The 19,243-nt window shown below is 42.7% G+C and overlaps 1 protein-coding gene across 4 annotated transcripts in view; it reads right to left on the bottom strand.

Moving 5' to 3' along the window:
* The window catches only part of TOM1L2 (target of myb1 like 2 membrane trafficking protein), a 147,772-nt gene that overhangs the window by 50,715 nt on the left and 77,814 nt on the right, over positions 1–19,243 (bottom strand). For all 4 annotated transcript variants that reach the window (XM_037019575.2, XM_037019574.2, XM_037019572.2 and 1 more), the window contains one exon: positions 14,103–14,181. In XM_037019575.2, coding sequence (XP_036875470.1) covers positions 14,103–14,181 — 79 coding nt within the window. The remainder of the gene's footprint in view (positions 1–14,102; positions 14,182–19,243) is intronic.

Consider the following 19,243-nt stretch of genomic DNA (forward strand, 5'->3'; position numbering starts at 1 on the left):
GAACTAGCAGAAATCAGGAAAACAATTCCATTCACAATTACATCAAAAAGAATAAAATACCTAGGAATAAACCTAACCAAGGAAGTGAAAGACCTATACTCTGAAAACTATAAGACACTCATGAGAGAAATTAAAGAAAATACCAATAAATGGAAACACATCCCATGCTCATGGATAGGAAGAATTAATATTGTCAAAATGGCCATCCTGCCTAAAGCAATCTATAGATTCAATGCAATTACTATCAAAATCCAAACAGCATTCTTCAATGAACTAGAAAAAATTTTCCTAAAATTCATATGGAACCACAAAAGACCTCGAATAACCAAAGCAACCCTGAGAAGGAAGAATAAAACAGGGGGAATTACACTCCCCAACTTCAAGCTCTACTACAAAGCCACAGTAATCAAGACAATTTGGTACTGGCACAAGAACAGACTCATAGACCAATGGAACAGACTACAGAGCCCTGATATAAACCCAACCATACATGTTCAATTAATATATGATAAAGGAGCCATGGACAAACAATGAGGAAATAGCCTCTTCAGCAGCTGGTGTTGGCAAAACTGGACAGCTACATGCAAGAGAGTGAAACTGGATTATTGTTTAACCCCACACACAAAGGTAAACTCAAAATGGATTAAAGACTTGAATGTAAGTCATGAAAACATAAAACTCTTAGAAGACAACATAGGCAAACATCTCCTGAACATAAGCATGAGCAACTTCTTCCTGAACCCATCTCCTTGAGAAAGGGAAACAAAAGCAAAGATGAACAAGTGGGACCATACCAAACTAAAAAGCTTCTGTACAGCAAAGGACACCATCAGTAGAACAAAAAGGCATCCTACAGTATGGGAGAATATATTTGTAAATGACAGATCTGATAAAGGATTGACATCCAAAATATAGGCAGAGCTCATGCACCTCAACAAACAAAAAGCAAATAATCCAATTAAAAAATAGTCAGATGGGGGCGGAGCCAAGATGGCGGCGTGAGTAGAGCAGTGGAAATCTCCTCCCAAAAACACATAGAGCTATGAAAATATAACAAAGAAAAATCTTCCTAAAATAGAGACCACAGGACACAGGACAACATCCAGAGCACATCCACACCTGCAAGAACCCAGCGCCTTGTGAAGGGGGTAAGATACAAGCCCCAGCCCAGCGGGACCCGAGCGCCCCTCCCCCCGGCTCCCGGCGGGTGGAGAGAAACCGGAGCGGTTTTTTGTTTTTTTTTTCTTGGCGAGCGCTTTTTGGAAGCCTTAGAGGGACGGGCCCCCGTTGCTGGGGAGGCGGGGTGGCGGGACCGGTGAGGAGGTGCCTGGGAACGGCGCCGGAGGACAAAGAATATCCCGCGTTTTTCCCTGCGGGACCGGTGGGCGGGTGCCTGAGACCGGCACTTGAGGACAGAGGAAATCGCGCGTTTTTCCCCTTTTTTTTTTTCTCTTTTCTGCGAGTGCTTTTTGGAAGCCTAAAAGGGACAGGGGCCCCGGTGCTAGGGAGGCAGGGCGGTGGGACTGGTGAGCGGGTGCCTGGGACCGGCACCTGAGGACAAAGAATATCCCGCATTTTTCCCTGTGGGACCGGTGGGTGGGTGCCTGAGACCAGCACCTGAGGACGGAAGAAATCGCGCGTTTTTCCCCTTTTTTTTCTCTTTTTTTGCCGAGTGCTTTTTGGAAGCCTTGAAGGGACAGGGACCCCGGTGCTAGGGAGGCAGGGCGGCGGGACTGGTGAGCGGGTGCGTGGGACCAGTGCCTGAGGACAAAGAATATTGAGCGTTCCTTCCCTGCGGGACCGGTGGGTGGGTGCTTTTTGGAAGCCTTGAAAGGACAGGGACCCTGGTGCTAGGGAGACAGGGCAGCAGGACCAGTGAGCGGGTGCCTGGGACCGGCACCTGAGGACAAAAAAAAAAAAAAAAAAAAATCGCTTGTTTTTTCCTTTTTTTCCTTTTTTTTTTTTTTCTCTTTGTTTCTGTTCCCTCTCTCATTGTTGCTGCTGTTGTTTTGGTTTGGAGAGTGCTTTTTGGAAATCTTAAAGGGGCAGGACAGGTCACTTAGACCAGAAGCAGGGAATCTGGGGATCTCTGGGCACTCTAACCCCCTGGGCAGCAGGGAGCACAGAGGCCCCTTACGGAGATAAATAGTCTCCTGGCTGCTCCCCCTCCAACGGGGCTCCACCATTTTGGAGGAACAGCCCCAGCCAGGCCAAGCCCACAGCAACAGCGGAGATAAACCCCAAAGCAACTGGGCAGGAAGCAGAAGCCCTGTCTGCGCACAGCTGCCCAGCACAAGCCACTAGAGGTCGCTATTCTCCCAGGAAAAGGCTACAAACCAACAAGAAGGGAAGCTCTTCCAGCGGTCACGTGTACCAGCTCTGCAAACTATCTCTAGCACCATGAAAAGGCAAAACTACAGGCAGACAAAGATCACAGAGACAACACCTGAGAAGGAGACAGACCTAACTAGTCTTCCTGAAAAAGAATTCAAAATAAAAATCATGAACATGCTGACAGAGATGCAGAAAAAAATGCAAGAGCAATGGGATGAGATGCAGAGAAAAATGCAAGAGCAGTGGGATGAAGTCCGGAAGGAGATCACAGATGTCAGGAAAGAGATCACAGAAGTGAAACAATCCCTGGAAGGATTTATAAGCAGAATGGATAAGATGCAAGAGGCCATTGAAGGAATAGAAGCCAGAGAACAGGAACGTATAGAAGCTGACATAGAGAGAGATAAAAGGATCTCCAGGAATGAAACAACACTAAGAGAAATATGTGACCAATACAAAAGGAAAAACATTCGTATTATAGGGATACCAGAAGAGGAAGAAAGAGGAAAAGGGATAGAAAGGGTCTTTGAAGAAATAATTGCTGAAAACTTCCCCAAACTGGGGGAGGAAATAATCGAACAGACCATGGAATTATACAGAACCCCCAACAGAAAGGATCCAAGGAGGACAACACCAAGACACATAATAATTAAAATGGCAAGGAACAAGGACAAGGAAAGAGTTTTAAAGGCAGCTAGAGAGAAAAAGGTCACCTATAAAGGAAAACCAATCAGGCTAACATCAGACTTCTCAACAGAAACCCTACAGGCCAGAAGAGAATGGCATGATATACTTAATGCAATGAAACAGAAGGGCCTTGAACCAAGGATACTGTATCCAGCACGACTATCATTTAAATATGATGGTGGGATCAAACAATTCCCAGACAAGCAAAAGCTGAGGGAATTTGCTTCCCACAAACCACCTCTACAGGGCATCCTACAGGGACTGCTCTAGATGGGAGCACCCCTAAAAAGAGCACAGAACAAAACACACAACATATGAAGAAGGGAGGAGGAGGAATAAGAAGGGAGAGAAGAAAAGACTCTCCAGACAGTGTATATAACAGCTCAATAAGCGAGCTAAGTTAGGCAGTAAGATACTAAAGAAGCTAACCTTGAACCTTTGGTAACCACGAATCTAAAGCCTGCAATGGCAATAAGTACATATCTTTCAATAGTCACCCTAAATGTAAATGGACTTAATGCACCAATCAAAAGACATAGAGTAATAGAATGGATAAAAAAGCAAGACCCATCTATATGCTGCTTACAAGAAACTCACCTTAAACCCAAAGATAAGCATAGACTAAAAGTCAAGGGATGGAAAAACATATTTCAGGCAAACAACAGTGAGAAGAAAGCAGGGGTTGCAGTACTAATATCAGACAAAATAGACTTCAAAACAAAGAAAGTAACAAGAGATAAAGAAGGCCACTACATAATGATAAAGGGCTTAGTCCAACAAGAGGATATAACCATTCTAAATATATATGCACCCAATACAGGAGCACCAGCATATGTGAAGCAAATACTAACAGAACTAAAGAGGGAAATAGACTGCAATGCATTCATTGTAGGAGACTTCAACACACCACTCACCCCAAAGGATAGATCCACCGGGCAGAAAATAAGTAAAGACACACAGGCACTGAACAACACACTAGAACAGATGGACCTAATAGACATCTATAGAACTTTACATCCAAAAGCAACAGGATATACATTCTTCTCAAGTGCACATGGAACATTCTCCAGAATAGACCACATACTAGCTCACAAAAAGAGCCTCAGTAAATTCCACAATATTGAAATTCTACCAACCAATTTTTCAGACCACAAAGGTATGAAAGTAGAAATAAATTCTACAAAGAAAACAAAAAGGCTCACAAACACATGGAGGCTTAACAACATGCTACTAAATAATCAATGGATCAATGAACAAATCAAAATAGAGATCAAGGAATATATAGAAACAAATGACAACAACAACACTAAGCCCCAACTTCTGTGGGATGCAGCGAAAGCAGTCTTAAGAGGAAAGTATATAGCAATCCAGGCACACTTGAAGAAGGAAGAACAATCCCAAATGAATAGTCTAACATCACAACTATTAAAACTGGAAAAAGAAGAACAAATGAGGCCTAAAGTCAGCAGAAGGAGGGACATAATAAAGATCAGAGAAGAAATAAACAAAATTGAGAAGAATAAAACAATAGCAAAAATCAACGAAACCAAGAGCTGGTTCTTTGAGAAAATAAACAAAATAGATAAGCCTCTAGCCCAACTTATTAAGAGAAAAAGAGAGTCAACACAAATCAACATAATCAGAAATGAGAATGGAAAAATCACGACAGACTCCACAGAAATACAAAGAATTATTAAAGACTACTATGAAAACCTATATGCCAACAAGCTGGAAAACCTAGAAGAAATGGACAACTTCCTAGAAAAATACAACCTCCCAAGACTGACCAAGGAAGAAACACAAAAGTTAAACAAACCAATTACAAGCAAAGAAATTGAAACAGTAATCAAAAAACTACCCAAGAACAAAACCCCGGGGCCGGACGGATTTACCTCGGAATTTTATCAGACACACAGAGAAGACATAATACCCATTCTCCCTAAAGTGTTCCACAAAAGAGAAGAAGAGGGAATACTCCCAAACTCATTCTATGAAGCCAACATCACCCTAATACCAAAACCAGGAAAAGACCCCACCAAAAAAGAAAATTACAGACCAATATCCCTGATGAATGTAGATGCAAAAATACTCAATAAAATATTAGCAAACAGAATTCAACAGTATATCAAAACGATCATACACCATGACCAAGTGGGGTTCATCCCAGGGATGCAAGGATGGTACAACATTCGAAAATCCATCAACATCATCCACCACATCAACAAAAAGAAAGACAAAAACCACATGATCATCTCCATAGATGCTGAAAAAGCATTTGACAAAATTCAACATCCATTCATGATAAAAACTCTCAGCAAAATGGGAATAGAGGGCAAGTACCTCAACATAATAAAGGCCATATATGATAAACCCACAGCCAGCATTATACTGAACAGCGAGAAGCTGAAAGCATTTCCACTGAGATCGGGAACCAGACAGGGATGCCCACTCTCCCCACTGTTATTTAACATCGTACTGGAGGTCCTAGCCACGGCAATCAGACAAAACAAAGAAATACAAGGAATCCAGATTGGTAAAGAAGAAGTTAAACTGTCACTATTTGCAGATGATATGATACTGTACATAAAAAACCCTAAAGACTCCACTCCAAAACTACTAGAACTGATATCGGAATACAGCAAAGTTGCAGGATACAAAATCAACACACAGAAATCTGTAGCTTTCCTATACACTAACAACGAATCAATAGAAAGAGAAATCAGGAAAACAATTCCATTCACCATTGCATCAAAAAGAATAAAATACCTAGGAATAAACCTAACCAAGGAAGTGAAAGACTTATACTCTGAAAACTACAAGTCACTCTTAAGAGAAATTAAAGGGGACACTAATAAATGGAAACTCATCCCATGCTCATGGCTAGGAAGAATTAATATCGTCAAAATGGCCATCCTGCCAAAAGCAATATACAAATTTGATGCAATCCCTCTCAAATTACCAGCAACATTCTTCAATGAATTGGAACAAATAATTCAAAAATTCATATGGAAACACCAAAGACCCCGAATAGCCAAAGCAATCCTAAAAAAGAAGAATAAAGTAGGGGGGATCTCACTCCCCAACTTCAAGCTCTACTACAAAGCCATAGTAATCAAGACAATTTGGTACTGGCACAAGAACAGAGCCACAGACCAGTGGAACAGATTAGAGACCCCAGAAATTAACCCAAACATATATGGTCAATTAATATTTGATAAAGGAGCCATGGACATACAATGGCAAAATGACAGTCTCTTCAACAGATGGTGCTGGCAAAACTGGACAGCTACATGTAGGAGAATGAAACTGGACCATTGTCTAACCCCATATACAAAGGTAAACTCAAAATGGATCAAAGACCTGAATGTAAGTCACGAAACCATTAAACTCTTGGAAAAAAACATAGGCAAAAACCTCTTAGATATAAACATGAGTGATCTCTTCTTGAACATATCTCCCCGGGCAAGGAAAACAACAGCAAAAATGAGCAAGTGGGACTACATTAAGCTGAAAAGCTTCTGTACAGCGAAAGACACCATCAATAGAACAAAAAGGAACCCTACAGTATGGGAGAATATATTTGAAAATGACAGATCTGATAAAGGCTTGACGTCCAGAATATATAAAGAGCTCACACGCCTCAACAAACAAAAAACAAATAACCCAATTAAAAAATGGGCAGAGGAACTGAACAGACAGTTCTCCAAAAAAGAAATACAGATGGCCAAGAGACACATGAAAAGATGCTCCACATCGCTAATTATCAGAGAAATGCAAATTAAAACTACAATGAGGTATCACCTCACACCAGTAAGGATAGCTGCCATCCAAAAGACAAACAACAACAAATGTTGGCGAGGCTGTGGAGAAAGGGGAACCCTCCTACACTGCTGGTGGGAATGTAAATTAGTTCAACCATTGTGGAAAGCAGTATGGAGGTGCATCAAAATGCTCAAAACAGACCTACCATTTGACCCAGGAATTCCACTCCTAGGAATTTACCCTAAGAACGCAGCAATCAAGTTTGAGAAAGACAGATGCACTCCTATGTTTATCGCAGCACTATTTACAATAGCCAAGAATTGGAAGCAACCTAAATGTCCATCTGTAGATGAATGGATAAAGAAGATGTGGTACATATACACAATGGAATACTACTCAGCCATAAGAAGTGGAAAAATCCAACCATTTGCAGCAACATGGATGGAGCTGGAGAGTATTATGCTCAGTGAAATAAGCCAAGCGGAGAAAGAGAAATACCAAATGATTTCACTCATCTGAGGAGTATAGGAACAAAGGAAAAACTGAAGGAACAAAACAGCAGCAGAATTACAGAACCCAAAAATGGACTAACAGGTACCAAAGGGAAAGGAACTGGGGAGGATGGGTGGGCAGGGAGGGATAAGGGGGGGGAAGAAGAAGGGGGGTATTAAGATTAGCATGCATGGAGGGGAGGGAGAAAGGGGAGGGTGGGCTGCACAACACAGAGAGGACAAGTAGTGACTCTACCACATTTTGCTAAGCTGATGGACAGTAACCGTAATGTGGTTGTTAGGGGGGACCTGATATAGGGGAGAGCATAGTAAACATAGTATTCTTCAGGTAAGTGTAGATTAAAAATTTAAAAAAAAAAAAAGAAAGAAAGAAAGAAAAGGGGGATTACTCCTTAACAGGATAAAACTATTGGTAAATCAAAGATCAACGCATGCTTTAAATATCCTTAATGTTGATCACTTAAAGGGTGTCAGATGATCAGCTATGGAGGTACTCTTTTCTGATAATATTCCTTTCTCTTAATTAAAAAAAAAAAAAAAAAAAAGCAGTTACTGTGTGCTGACCTCCAATGAGTTCTGCACAGTGGTATAGAGGGCATGTCAAAGTGTGGGCAAAGGGTCTGTTTGTTTCTACGCAGAAGATCAAGGCCTAGCTTGGATACCCAGAAAATGAAATAAGATACGATATGAGGAGGAGCTTCCGGCATCAGCACTCTCTGGAGGACTCGTGCCGGGGGATGATCATCAAAAAGCCTCCACAGGGATCCGGACGATGCTGCGGTTGTGGCTGCATCCAGCCCACCGTCTCCTGGACTTGCCATAAGAAGGAGGAGGGAGATGTCTAGGCTGGCAAGTGCATACAGTGAGACAACGAATTTGACTGGATCTGTACTGTTGGAACTCAACCAGGAGTTGGGAGGGGTGCAAGTTGTAGCACTCCAAAATCTTATGGCTATAGACTATCTATGGTTAAAAGAACATATGGGATGTGAACAGATCCCAGAAATGGGCTGCTTTAATTTGTCTGATGGTTCAAGTACAGTTGGAAAATATCCATCATATTATAGATAAATTTTCACAAATGCCTAGGGTGCCTAAATGGTTTTCTTGGCTTCACTGGAGATGGCTGGTAATTATAGATTTGCTTTGTTTATGTCACCGTATTCCTATTATGTTAATATGTGTGTGCAAATTAGTTAGTAGTTTAAAACCTATACATACTTAAGGTACTATACAAGAAGATATGTCAAAGAAATAATCAATCCTCCCAAGTTTCCTTCATATGCTACATCTATAGCTTTTCTTCTTCCTTCCTAATTACAAACCTTAAATAGAATTCGTGCCTCATATCGAATTTACCGAGTATCATAATTCCTCCAGGTGGTAAAGATACCTCGAGACAAGTGCTGGGCATAGAAGCCACAGGGCATAAATCTGCAAAGAAGTAAAAAGCTAACCTTTGCAAACAATATGGCTTCTCTCTCACTTACCAACTTTACATTTCCCTGTATGGCCCCGGAAGATGACTGGTTAGCCAGAGACGGGTAAGATTCCTCAAGGGAGGAACAACCTAAGACAGGCACAGTCGCAGGGGGGCCATCAGGTGAGAATTTGGGGATCAACAGAGGTGAGGCTCAGAACCTCACCCCCCCTGCTTTGAGAGAAATCTTCTGCATCCGTGGATGTCTTGCTGCCCTTGTCTAGCCTGGATTAATACTTAGTCCATAGGCACACACCTGATCATCTGATCATCTACATTTGCCTTCTTACAGCACTAAACTATGTTTTCTACCTTTATCTTGCATCTACCTACCACTTCAGCATTTTATTAAAAATAAAAATAATAATAATAATAGGAGAAATGTGGGATCAACATATAAATCAAGTACAAAAATCAAATGAATATTCATATTTGACCTGATGGTTTATAGGTCATATTGCATGATCAAAACCGAAAGTTTCTGTGATGAATGCCCTTGTACTGTTCACCATGTAAGAATTTATTCACTCTGTAAGAATTCGTTCACCATGTAAGAACTTGTTCGTTATGCTTCAGAAGATTGGAGACTGACGAGAATTAGGCTTGAGATGGATTAATGATTGTACATTGAGCATTGACCCCCCTATACTGAATTTTATTGTTGTTAACAACCATTTGATCAATAAATATGAGAGATGCCCTCTCAAAAAAAAAAAAAAAAAAAAAAAAAAAAAAAAGAAAGAAAGAAAAGGGGGATTACTCCTTAACAGGATAAAACTATTGGTAAATCAAAGATCAACGCATGCTTTAAATATCCTTAATGTTGATCACTTAAAGGGTGTCAGATGATCAGCTATGGAGGTACTCTTTTCTGATAATATTCCTTTCTCTTAATTAAAAAAAGAAAAAAAAGCAGTTACTGTGTGCTGACCTCCAATGAGTTCTGCACAGTGGTATAGAGGGCATGTCAAAGTGTGGGCAAAGGGTCTGTTTGTTTCTACGCAGAAGATCAAGGCCTAGCTTGGATACCCAGAAAATGAACTAAGATACGATATGAGGAGGAGCTTCCAGCATCAGCACTCTCTGGAGGACTCGTGCCGGGGGATGATCATCAAAAAGCCTCCACAGGGATCCGGACGATGCTGCGGTTGTGGCTGCATCCAGCCCACCGTCTCCTGGACTTGCCATAAGAAGGAGGAGGGAGATGTCTAGGCTGGCATGTGCATACAGTGAGACAACGAATTTGACTGGATCTGTACTGTTGGAACTCAACCAGGAGTTGGGAGGGGTGCAAGTTGTAGCACCCCAAAATCTCATGACTATAGACTATCTATGGTTAAAAGAACATATGGGATGTGAACAGATCCCAGAAATGGGCTGCTTTAATTTGTCTGATGGTTCAAGTACAGTTGGACAATATCCATCATATCATAGATAAATTTTCACAAATGCCTAGGGTGCCTAAATGGTTTTCTTGGCTTCACTGGAGATGGCTGGTAATTATAGATTTGCTTTGTTTATGTCACCGTATTCCTATTATGTTAATATGTGTGTGCAAATTAGTAGTTTAAAACCTATACATACTTAAGGTACTATACAAGAAGATATGTCAAAGAAATAATCAATCCTCCCAAGTTTCCTTCATATGCTACATCTATAGCTTTTCTTCTTCCTTCCTAATTACAAACCTTAAATAGAATTCGTGCCTCATATCGAATTTACCGAGTATCATAATTCCTCCAGGTGGTAAAGATACCTCGAGACAAGTGCTGGGCATAGAAGCCACAGGGCATAAATCTGCAAAGAAGTAAAAAGCTAACCTTTGCAAACAATATGGCTTCTCTCTCACTTACCAACTTTACATTTCCCTGTATGGCCCCGGAAGATGACTGGTTAGCCAGAGACGGGTAAGATTCCTCAAGGGAGGAACAACCTAAGACAGGCACAGTCGCAGGGGGGCCATCAGGTGAGAATTTGGGGATCAACAGAGGTGAGGCTCAGAACCTCACCCCCCCTGCTTTGAGAGAAATCTTCTGCATCCGTGGATGTCTTGCTGCCCTTGTCTAGCCTGGATTAATACCTAGTCCATAGGCACACACCTGATCATCTGATCATCTATATTTGCCTTCTTACAGCACTAAACTATGTTTTCTACCTTTATCTTGCATCTACCTACCACTTCAGCATTTTATTAAAAATAAAAATAATAATAATAATAGGAGAAATGGGGGATCAACATATAAATCAAGTACAAAAATCAAATGAATATTCATATTTGACCTGATGGTTTATAGGTCATATTGCATGATCAAAACCGAAAGTTTCTGTGATGAATGCCCTTGTACTGTTCACCATGTAAGAATTTATTCTCTCTGTAAGAATTCGTTCACCATGTAAGAACTTGTTTGTTATGCTTCAGAAGATTGGAGACTGACGAGAATTAGGCTTGAGATGGATTAATGATTGTACATTGAGCATTGATCCCCCTATACTGAATTTTATTGTTGTTAACAACCATTTGATCAATAAATATGAGAGATGCCCTCTCAAAAAAAAAAAAAAAAAAATAGTCAGATGATCTGAAAGACACTTCTTCAAAGAAGAAATTCAGATGGCCAACAGGCACATGAAAAGATGCTCCACATTGCTCATCATCAGAGAAATGCAAATTAAAACCACATTGAGATACCACCTCACACCAGTGAGGATGACCACCATCCAAAAGTCAAACAACAACATATGTTAGTGAGGATGTGGAGAAAGGGGAACCCCCCTACAATGCTGGTGGGAATGAAAATTAGTTCAACCATTGTGGAAAGCAGTATGGAGGTTCCTCAAAAAGCTCAAAATAGAAATACCATTTGACCCAGGAATTCCACTCCTAGGACTTTACGAATGCAGGAGACCAGTTTCAAAAAGACATTTGCACCCCTATGTTTATTGCAGCATTATTTACAATAGCCAAGAAATGGAAGCAACCTAAGTGTCCATCAGTAGATGAATGGATAAAGATGATGTGATACATACACACAATGAAATCTTATTCAGCCATAAGAAGAAAACAAATCCTACCATTTGCAACAACATGGATGGAGCTAGAGGGGATTATGCTCAGTGAAATAATCCAGGTGGAGAAAGACAAGTATCGAATGATTTCACTCATTTGTGAAGTATAAGAACAAAGCAAAAACTGAAGGAACAAAACAGCAGCAGACTCACAGAACCCAAGAATGGACGAACAGTTACCAAAGGGAAAGGGACTGGGGAGGGTGGGAGGGAAGGGAGGGAGAAGGGGAATAAGGGGCATTATGATTAGCACACATAATGTAGGGGGAGGGGCATGGGGAATGCAGTATAGCACAGAGAAAACAAGTTGTGATTCTATAGCATCTTACTATGCTGATGGACAGTGACTAAAATGGGCTATTTGGGGGTACTTGATAATGGGGGGAATCCAGTTACCACAGTGTTGCTCCTGTACTTGTATATTAATGATACCAAAATAAAATAAGATATCTGCACCTCCGTGTTCACTGCATTATTCACAACAGCCAAGACATGGAAACAACCTAAGTGTCCATCGATGGATGAGTGGAGAAAGAAAAATATACACATGGAATATTCACCCATAAAAAGGAAGAAAATCTTGTCTTTTGTGATAACATGCTTTGCCATTAAAATGTTATGTTAAGTGAAATAAGTCAAATACAGAAAGAGAAGTACTGCATGTTCTCACTTATATGCACAATCTAAAAGAACTGAACTCACAGAGACAGAATGCTGGCCAGAGGATGGGAGGGAAGGAGAGATGCTAGCCAAAGGGTACAGACTCCCAGCTGTAAGTTCTGGGAATTTAACATACAGACAGTGACAATAATTAACAGTAGTGTGTATATACTTGAAAGTTGTTAAGAAAGTAGAGCTTAAATACTATTACCACACACACCACAAAAAAAGGTAATTATGTGAGGGGATAAAGGTGTTAATTAACCTTCTTGTGGTAATGATTTTGCAATATATATCATGTATCAAATAATCATATTATACACCTTAAAGTCACATATGTTGTATGTCAATAATATCTCAATAAAGCTTGGGGAAAATAATAATAATACAAAAGACCTAACCCTCAGGAAGGGTTAAAAGATGCTCATCATGATGCTATAGGAAGGAAGTAAAGGCAGAGACCACTTTAGAAAAATTTCCATCCACTATGGGTACCATGAAGTTGGGCATGTAAAGGGATACATTTCAGATGCCAGGAAAATATCCCGATACACCAGAGTTCATTCCTGGTGATTTTAGTTTCTGAAAATAATTCATTTTGGGCACCACTCTGGGTTTAGGTAATACCAGGGCTCAAATTCTGAGGAAAAACAAAAGCTTTCAACTCCCTATTTCTCAGCTGGTTTTCTTCTCCTTTGTCATTCAAACACAAGTTCCCTGGCAGAGAGAACTCTCCTAAGTCTTGGTTTTCATTTGGGCAAAAAATCCAAGGAGTTCCACTGCCTTAAGAGGAAACACATTATAGCTGTTTTGGATGAATAACAAACTATTCAAACCTACAGAGGAGCCCATTACAGTTTCCATTATAAGAATTCATTGCAGCCTAGATTTTGCCACATCTGAAACACTGTTAGCTTTCAAGACAGAAATAACACCTGAAATTGTCCCTTTTAGTTTACTGACATTTTAAGGAAGGGTAAAAATCTGGTCTGTTCCTTCCTGAAAGGAGTCACTTGGCTGACCTTTTCTAGAACCTCTACAGTGACGGTCAGTTTTTATCCCATAGCCCACAGCTGGGAGCCTCACTAGCTGAGAAATCAGGGCAAACCCCTAGATGTCTCTGAGCCTGTTTCTTCATCCTTGGGAAGGGGATGATGAAACTGACCTTGCAGGTTTACTGAAAGCATTTCCATTAACATCTGAAAAGCTCAGTACAATCCTGGGCAGGTATTGGGGAGGTTAGCATGTTTATATAAAGAGGACACTGATGCCTAGAGAAGCAGCTGCAGGCAGACAGGACACCCACACCAGGCCTGTGGCTCTCTGCTCTGGGCTTCCAGGCCAGTCAGTGCAGCCCATGCCCTATCTTCTGCTGGCATACATCAGACTGCAGCTCACCCCCATTTCAGAGGAGGGTAGGAAAGCCCAAGGACACTACAAGAAGGCTCTGCTACACTTCAGTGGCACACACACTGAACCATTATTGGCCATGGTTCCAGGAGGCTGTGCTGAGCGGGCAGAGGGGAGGCCCTGTGAGCAGGGCCAGGCTGGGAGCATGGGTTTTCCCGTTTGTTGTCCCATGTCTAGGGGACAGCACTCACTGTTAATGCCAGCATGACTTCTCTGTAGTTTCTGTTCCCACTGAGCCGCTTCTTCAGGGCTCGAATGGCATCCTTTGGCCTGGAGAAAAGGAGAAAAGGAAATTAATATCCTTGCAAATCCCACTGGGGTACTAACCTACAGATTCACTCCCATTGTGTGATCTGACACATACATGTGGGAATTAGCTATAGCACATTTGTAAATGTAAAAGACTGGAAACAGCTAAATGCCATTCAATATGAAACAGGTTAAATTAAATTATGTTTATCCACTGTGGAATACTATGCAGTTACATAAAAGAATGGACACCTCTTACGTACCAATATGGACCAAACTCAAAGATATGTGAAAAGAGTCACCTGCAAAGCAGAGCAGGGCTATGCTACTATGTGAGCTATAATAGGGCAGTAAACATACCAGTACAGCATATGCTGGCACAGGAAGAGAATCTCTGGAAGGAGCCACAAGAAGATGGCAACTGTGGCTGCTCCTTGGGAGGTGATGAGTGACAAAGCAGGCAAGGAGGTCTCTCACTAAATTGCCTCTTTGCAGCCCTTTTGAATTTTGTATCACATGCATTATGTACTCAAGACAGTAACTAACCCGCTGGTGTGTGGGTGCACTAAAAGAAACCAGGGAGAGACACACAGAGAGGAGAGCCAGGTCCTTGCTGAGGCCTAGATGCTTGACTCCTCCCAGGACCCATGGAACTCTCTTTTCCCTGAGAAAACTTTTAAGTAAGTCTTAAGTCTCCTCAAAACCCGAGGAATTGTGTGTTATTAGGTAATGGATCAGATATAAATTCCCAGAGAGAATCTGGCAGAATTACAGGCAGTCCCCAGTTTACAAATGGGCCATGTTCAGAAGCTCATTCATAACTTGGCACCCATTCTTCCTTACCTGCTGTTAGAGCTGGGAGTTAGGGCTCCCCAGCTAGCCCTCTGAGAGCACTTATCAGGAGCAGGCCTTGTGTCTAGCATGTTAGTTTATTTTTTTTTTTTTTTTTTTTTTTTTTTTTTTGAGAGGGCATCTCTCATATTTATTGATCAAATGGTTGTTAACAACAATAAAATTCAGTATAGGGGGGTCAATGCTCAATGTACAATCATTAATCCATCTCAAGCCTAATTCTCGTCAGTCTCCAATCTTCTGAAGCATAACGAACAAGTTCTTACATGGTGAACGAATTCTTACAGAGTGAATAAATTCTTACATGGTGAACAGTACAAGGGCAGTCATCACAGAAACTTTCGGTTTTGATCGTGCAATATGACCTATAAACCATCAGGTCAAATATGAATATTCATTTGATTTTTGTACTTGATTTATATGTTGATCCCACATTTCTCCTATTATTATTATTATTTTTATTTTTAATAAAATGCTGAAGTGGTAGGTAGATGCAAGATAAAGGTAGAAAACATAGTTTAGTGCTGTAAGAAGGCAAATGTAGATGATCAGATGATCAGGTGTGTGCCTATGGACTAAGTATTAATCCAGGCTAGACAAGGGCAGCAAGACATCCACGGATGCAGAAGATTTCTCTCAAAGCAGGGGGGGTGAGGTTCTGAGCCTCACCTCTGTTGATCCCCAAATTCTCACCTGATGGCCCCCCTGCGACTGTGCCTGTCTTAGGTTGTTCCTCCCTTGAGGAATCTTACCCGTCTCTGGCTAACCAGTCATCTTCCGGGGCCATACAGGGAAATGTAAAGTTGGTAAGTGAGAGAGAAGCCATATTGTTTGCAAAGGTTAGCTTTTTACTTCTTTGCAGATTTATGCCCTGTGGCTTCTATGCCCAGCACTTGTCTCGAGGTATCTTTACCACCTGGAGGAATTATGATACTCGGTAAATTCGATATGAGGCACGAATTCTATTTAAAGTTTGTAGTTAGGAAGGAAGAAGAAAAGCTATAGATGTAGCATATGAAGGAAACTTGGGAGGATTGATTATTTCTTTGACATATCTTCTTGTATAGTACCTTAAGTATGTATAGGTTTTAAACTACTAACTAATTTGCACACACATATTGACATAATAGGAATACGGTGACATAAACAAGGCAAATCTATAATTACCAGCCATCTCCAGTGAAGCCAAGAAAACCATTTAGGCACCCTAGGCATTTGTGAAAATTTATCTATGATATGATGGATATTTTCCAACTGTACTTGAACCATCAGACAAATTAAAGCAGCCCATTTCTGGGATCTGTTCACATCCCATATGTTCTTTTAACCATAGATAGTCTATAGTCATGAGATTTTGGGGTGCTACAACTTGCACCCCTCCCAACTCCTGGTTGAGTTCCAACAGTACAGATCCAGTCAAATTCGTTGTCTCACTGTATGCACATGCCAGCCTAGACATCTCCCTCCTCCTTCTTATGGCAAGTCCAGGAGATGGTGGGCTGGATGCAGCCACAACCGCAGCATCGTCCGGATCCCTGTGGAGGCTTTTTGATGATCATCCCCCGGCACGAGTCCTCCAGAGAGTGCTGATGCCGGAAGCTCCTCCTCATATCGTATCTTAGTTCATTTTCTGGGTATCCAAGCTAGGCCTTGATCTTCTGCGTAGAACATGTTAGTTTATTTTAAACCAGGATTCACCAAAGCTGGGACTAAGAGCTACCTGTGGCATAAAGCACCTGCCCCCAGTGCCCCATCATCTGACCTCTGGGGAGCCCCCAGTCTCCCTGCAGGCCTGCCCTCTGCTCTCACAAGTGGGATCCAGCCCTCTACTGATCAACATGTCAAAATATCTGGGTCTTTCCAAAGTTGAAGGTTTGTAAATCAGGGACCTCATGTTGCTTTAGCTCTGAAATATTTATGATCTATTTACCAAACAAAAAATCCTTTCAAATGGGTGTAAGGAAGTGGGGTGTGTGTGCCAGAAGCTCTGCTAATCAGCCCAACTTAGAAGTACACAGTAGCAAGGTGAAGCTTCTAGAAGAAATTTAAAAATACCCTGAGTCCCCTATTCCTCATTCCCAACTGGAAACATGGCAGCCTGCAGGAATTCTTGGCTCCTGAGTCTGAGGGCTGATGTGACGAGGCTCTCTGGGGAACAGGTCCCTGCCAAGTGTGTTTGCAGGATGGCTGCAGTTTCCAAACAAGGATGCCGATTTCTGCAAATATGGGACTTGACAGGCTCTCGGCTTTGATGACTGTGTGTGGACTTGAGCTGGTGAAGGCCAGTGGCTGCTGGCCAGGAGCATGGACTGGTTTCCTCTCTCTCAAAGGCTCTGCCAAGCCACAGTTAGCTCTGACCCACGGCTGCCATCCCTCTCAGTCCAGTCTCATCCCTTTCCTCTTGAACTTTATGGAGCAGAAAAACGGGAACAGCCTCCAAGGGCTGCCATTACTTGTAGCTCACAGAGCATGGCAGATCCAGAGCTCCCTGGTGTGGGGGTGATGGTGATGGTGAGAAATCAGAGAGTCAGCAGTCTCCTAGCTTAGAGCTAAAATGAAAATTCACTCTCAGGAAGTACTGCCTGAGAGTGACTGGGTGAACACAAAAGCAACTATTTATCTCTCTCTCCAGGGGAGACGCATCAGAGGAAGATCAAAGTCATGTCAGAGGAATTGCAAAGTTTCAAGAAGCAGCAGGTTAGACAGCATGGAGCTGGAAACAGGGGGGAAGAAGAAAGAAGGGTCAAGAGCCAAGATGGAACAGGAAGAAGGGGCAGTATGGAACGGCACGCCTGAGACACCCCAACACCCTGGCGGCTTTGGGCAGGAAGGGCAGCCAGCTCCCAGGGCCTCAGGATACAGCCTCTGGCCCTCTTCAGCCTCTCCAAAGTCACCTCAACCCCAGACGTGTAAGAGCCTTTCTGCCCAGGTATACTGAACTCATCTTGCCCTTTGGCTCCCAAACTGCTTCTTCTGAGACACTCTCTCCTTATCCCCCTGAGGAGAACATGGCTGCCCCCTGCTACCACCTTGAACACCTCCTCTCCCTCCCTCCCTGTCTCTGCTGTTATCCTGCACTACTCATGTACCCAGTGACTACTCCTCCGCGCCTTCCCCAGCCTAGAGGCTGGGTCACAAGATTCAATGAGCTAGAGAAGGTCCAGAGATGGTCATGAAAATGATCCAGGTCAGTGGATCCTCATCAGAGCTGCCCAGTAGAATCCCTGGGGAGCACAGACAAAATTCACCCACCCATTCCCTAATTAGGCAGATCTGGGTGAGGCCTGGCAAACAGGCTCCAAAACATTTCCAGGTAGGCCATTCAGCCAGGCACTCCTGGCTACTGACCAAGGATTTGGGGCATGACAGACTTCTATGCCAGACCTGAGGCTGGAGGTGACCTCAGCCCTGGACATAGGGAAAGCCCAGGGAGGGGGCCCAGGGGGCTGCTTACCAAAACTGCATCCACCAGGACCAAAGCCTCCCAGTAGTGAAGCTCTGGATAAATAAAAGAAGTGCCAGCAGAGCTTCGGTGGCTGGAGCCAAGTCAGCTGGGGCTTACATCCCACATCTGCCCTTCCTAGCTGTGCTGTGAGACCTTCAGCAAATGACCGAACCACTCTGGGCCTCAGTTTTCTCAACATTAAAATGGGCTGTCCCTACCTTATAGGGCTGTAGGGGAGAGGGTGGCTGCATGAGCTGGTGCAATCCAGGGCTCAGCACAGGAGCCTGGAATTATGGCAAGTGCTCAGAGAATGGCAGACACGGTAAGGGCAGCAAGATCATTACCAAGGACCAGCCAGATGACACTATGAATGAAAGTGGTGAAGGCAGTCATGGGCAGTTGGAAGTCTTTAATGGAGATAGACTGTAAAGGATGGATGCACATAAATAGAATGGATATGGGGGAACACACACCCAGATAGTCCATATGCATTTGCTCCTTTAGTTCTTACCACAACCCTGTGAGACAGGTACTGTTGGTTCCCACATTTTAAAAACGAGGAAACCAAGACACAGGAACACACGGTGAGGGATACAGACCTCGGATCCCAGGCCAGGGTGGCTCCAGGCCCCTAACCCCACTACACTCCCCTGCCTATGTACAAGTTGCACACACTGCCCTCCAGTCTGGGTTCCACCCTCCTCCCCTGCCATCCACCCAGCCAACCTGGCTGAGGTCCTTGGATGCGGCAAGACTCCACGGGGGTGTCACCTCACCCCAGAAAGC

This window comes from Manis javanica, chromosome 4 (assembly GCF_040802235.1).
Source record: "Manis javanica isolate MJ-LG chromosome 4, MJ_LKY, whole genome shotgun sequence".
NCBI lineage: Eukaryota > Metazoa > Chordata > Mammalia > Pholidota > Manidae > Manis > Manis javanica.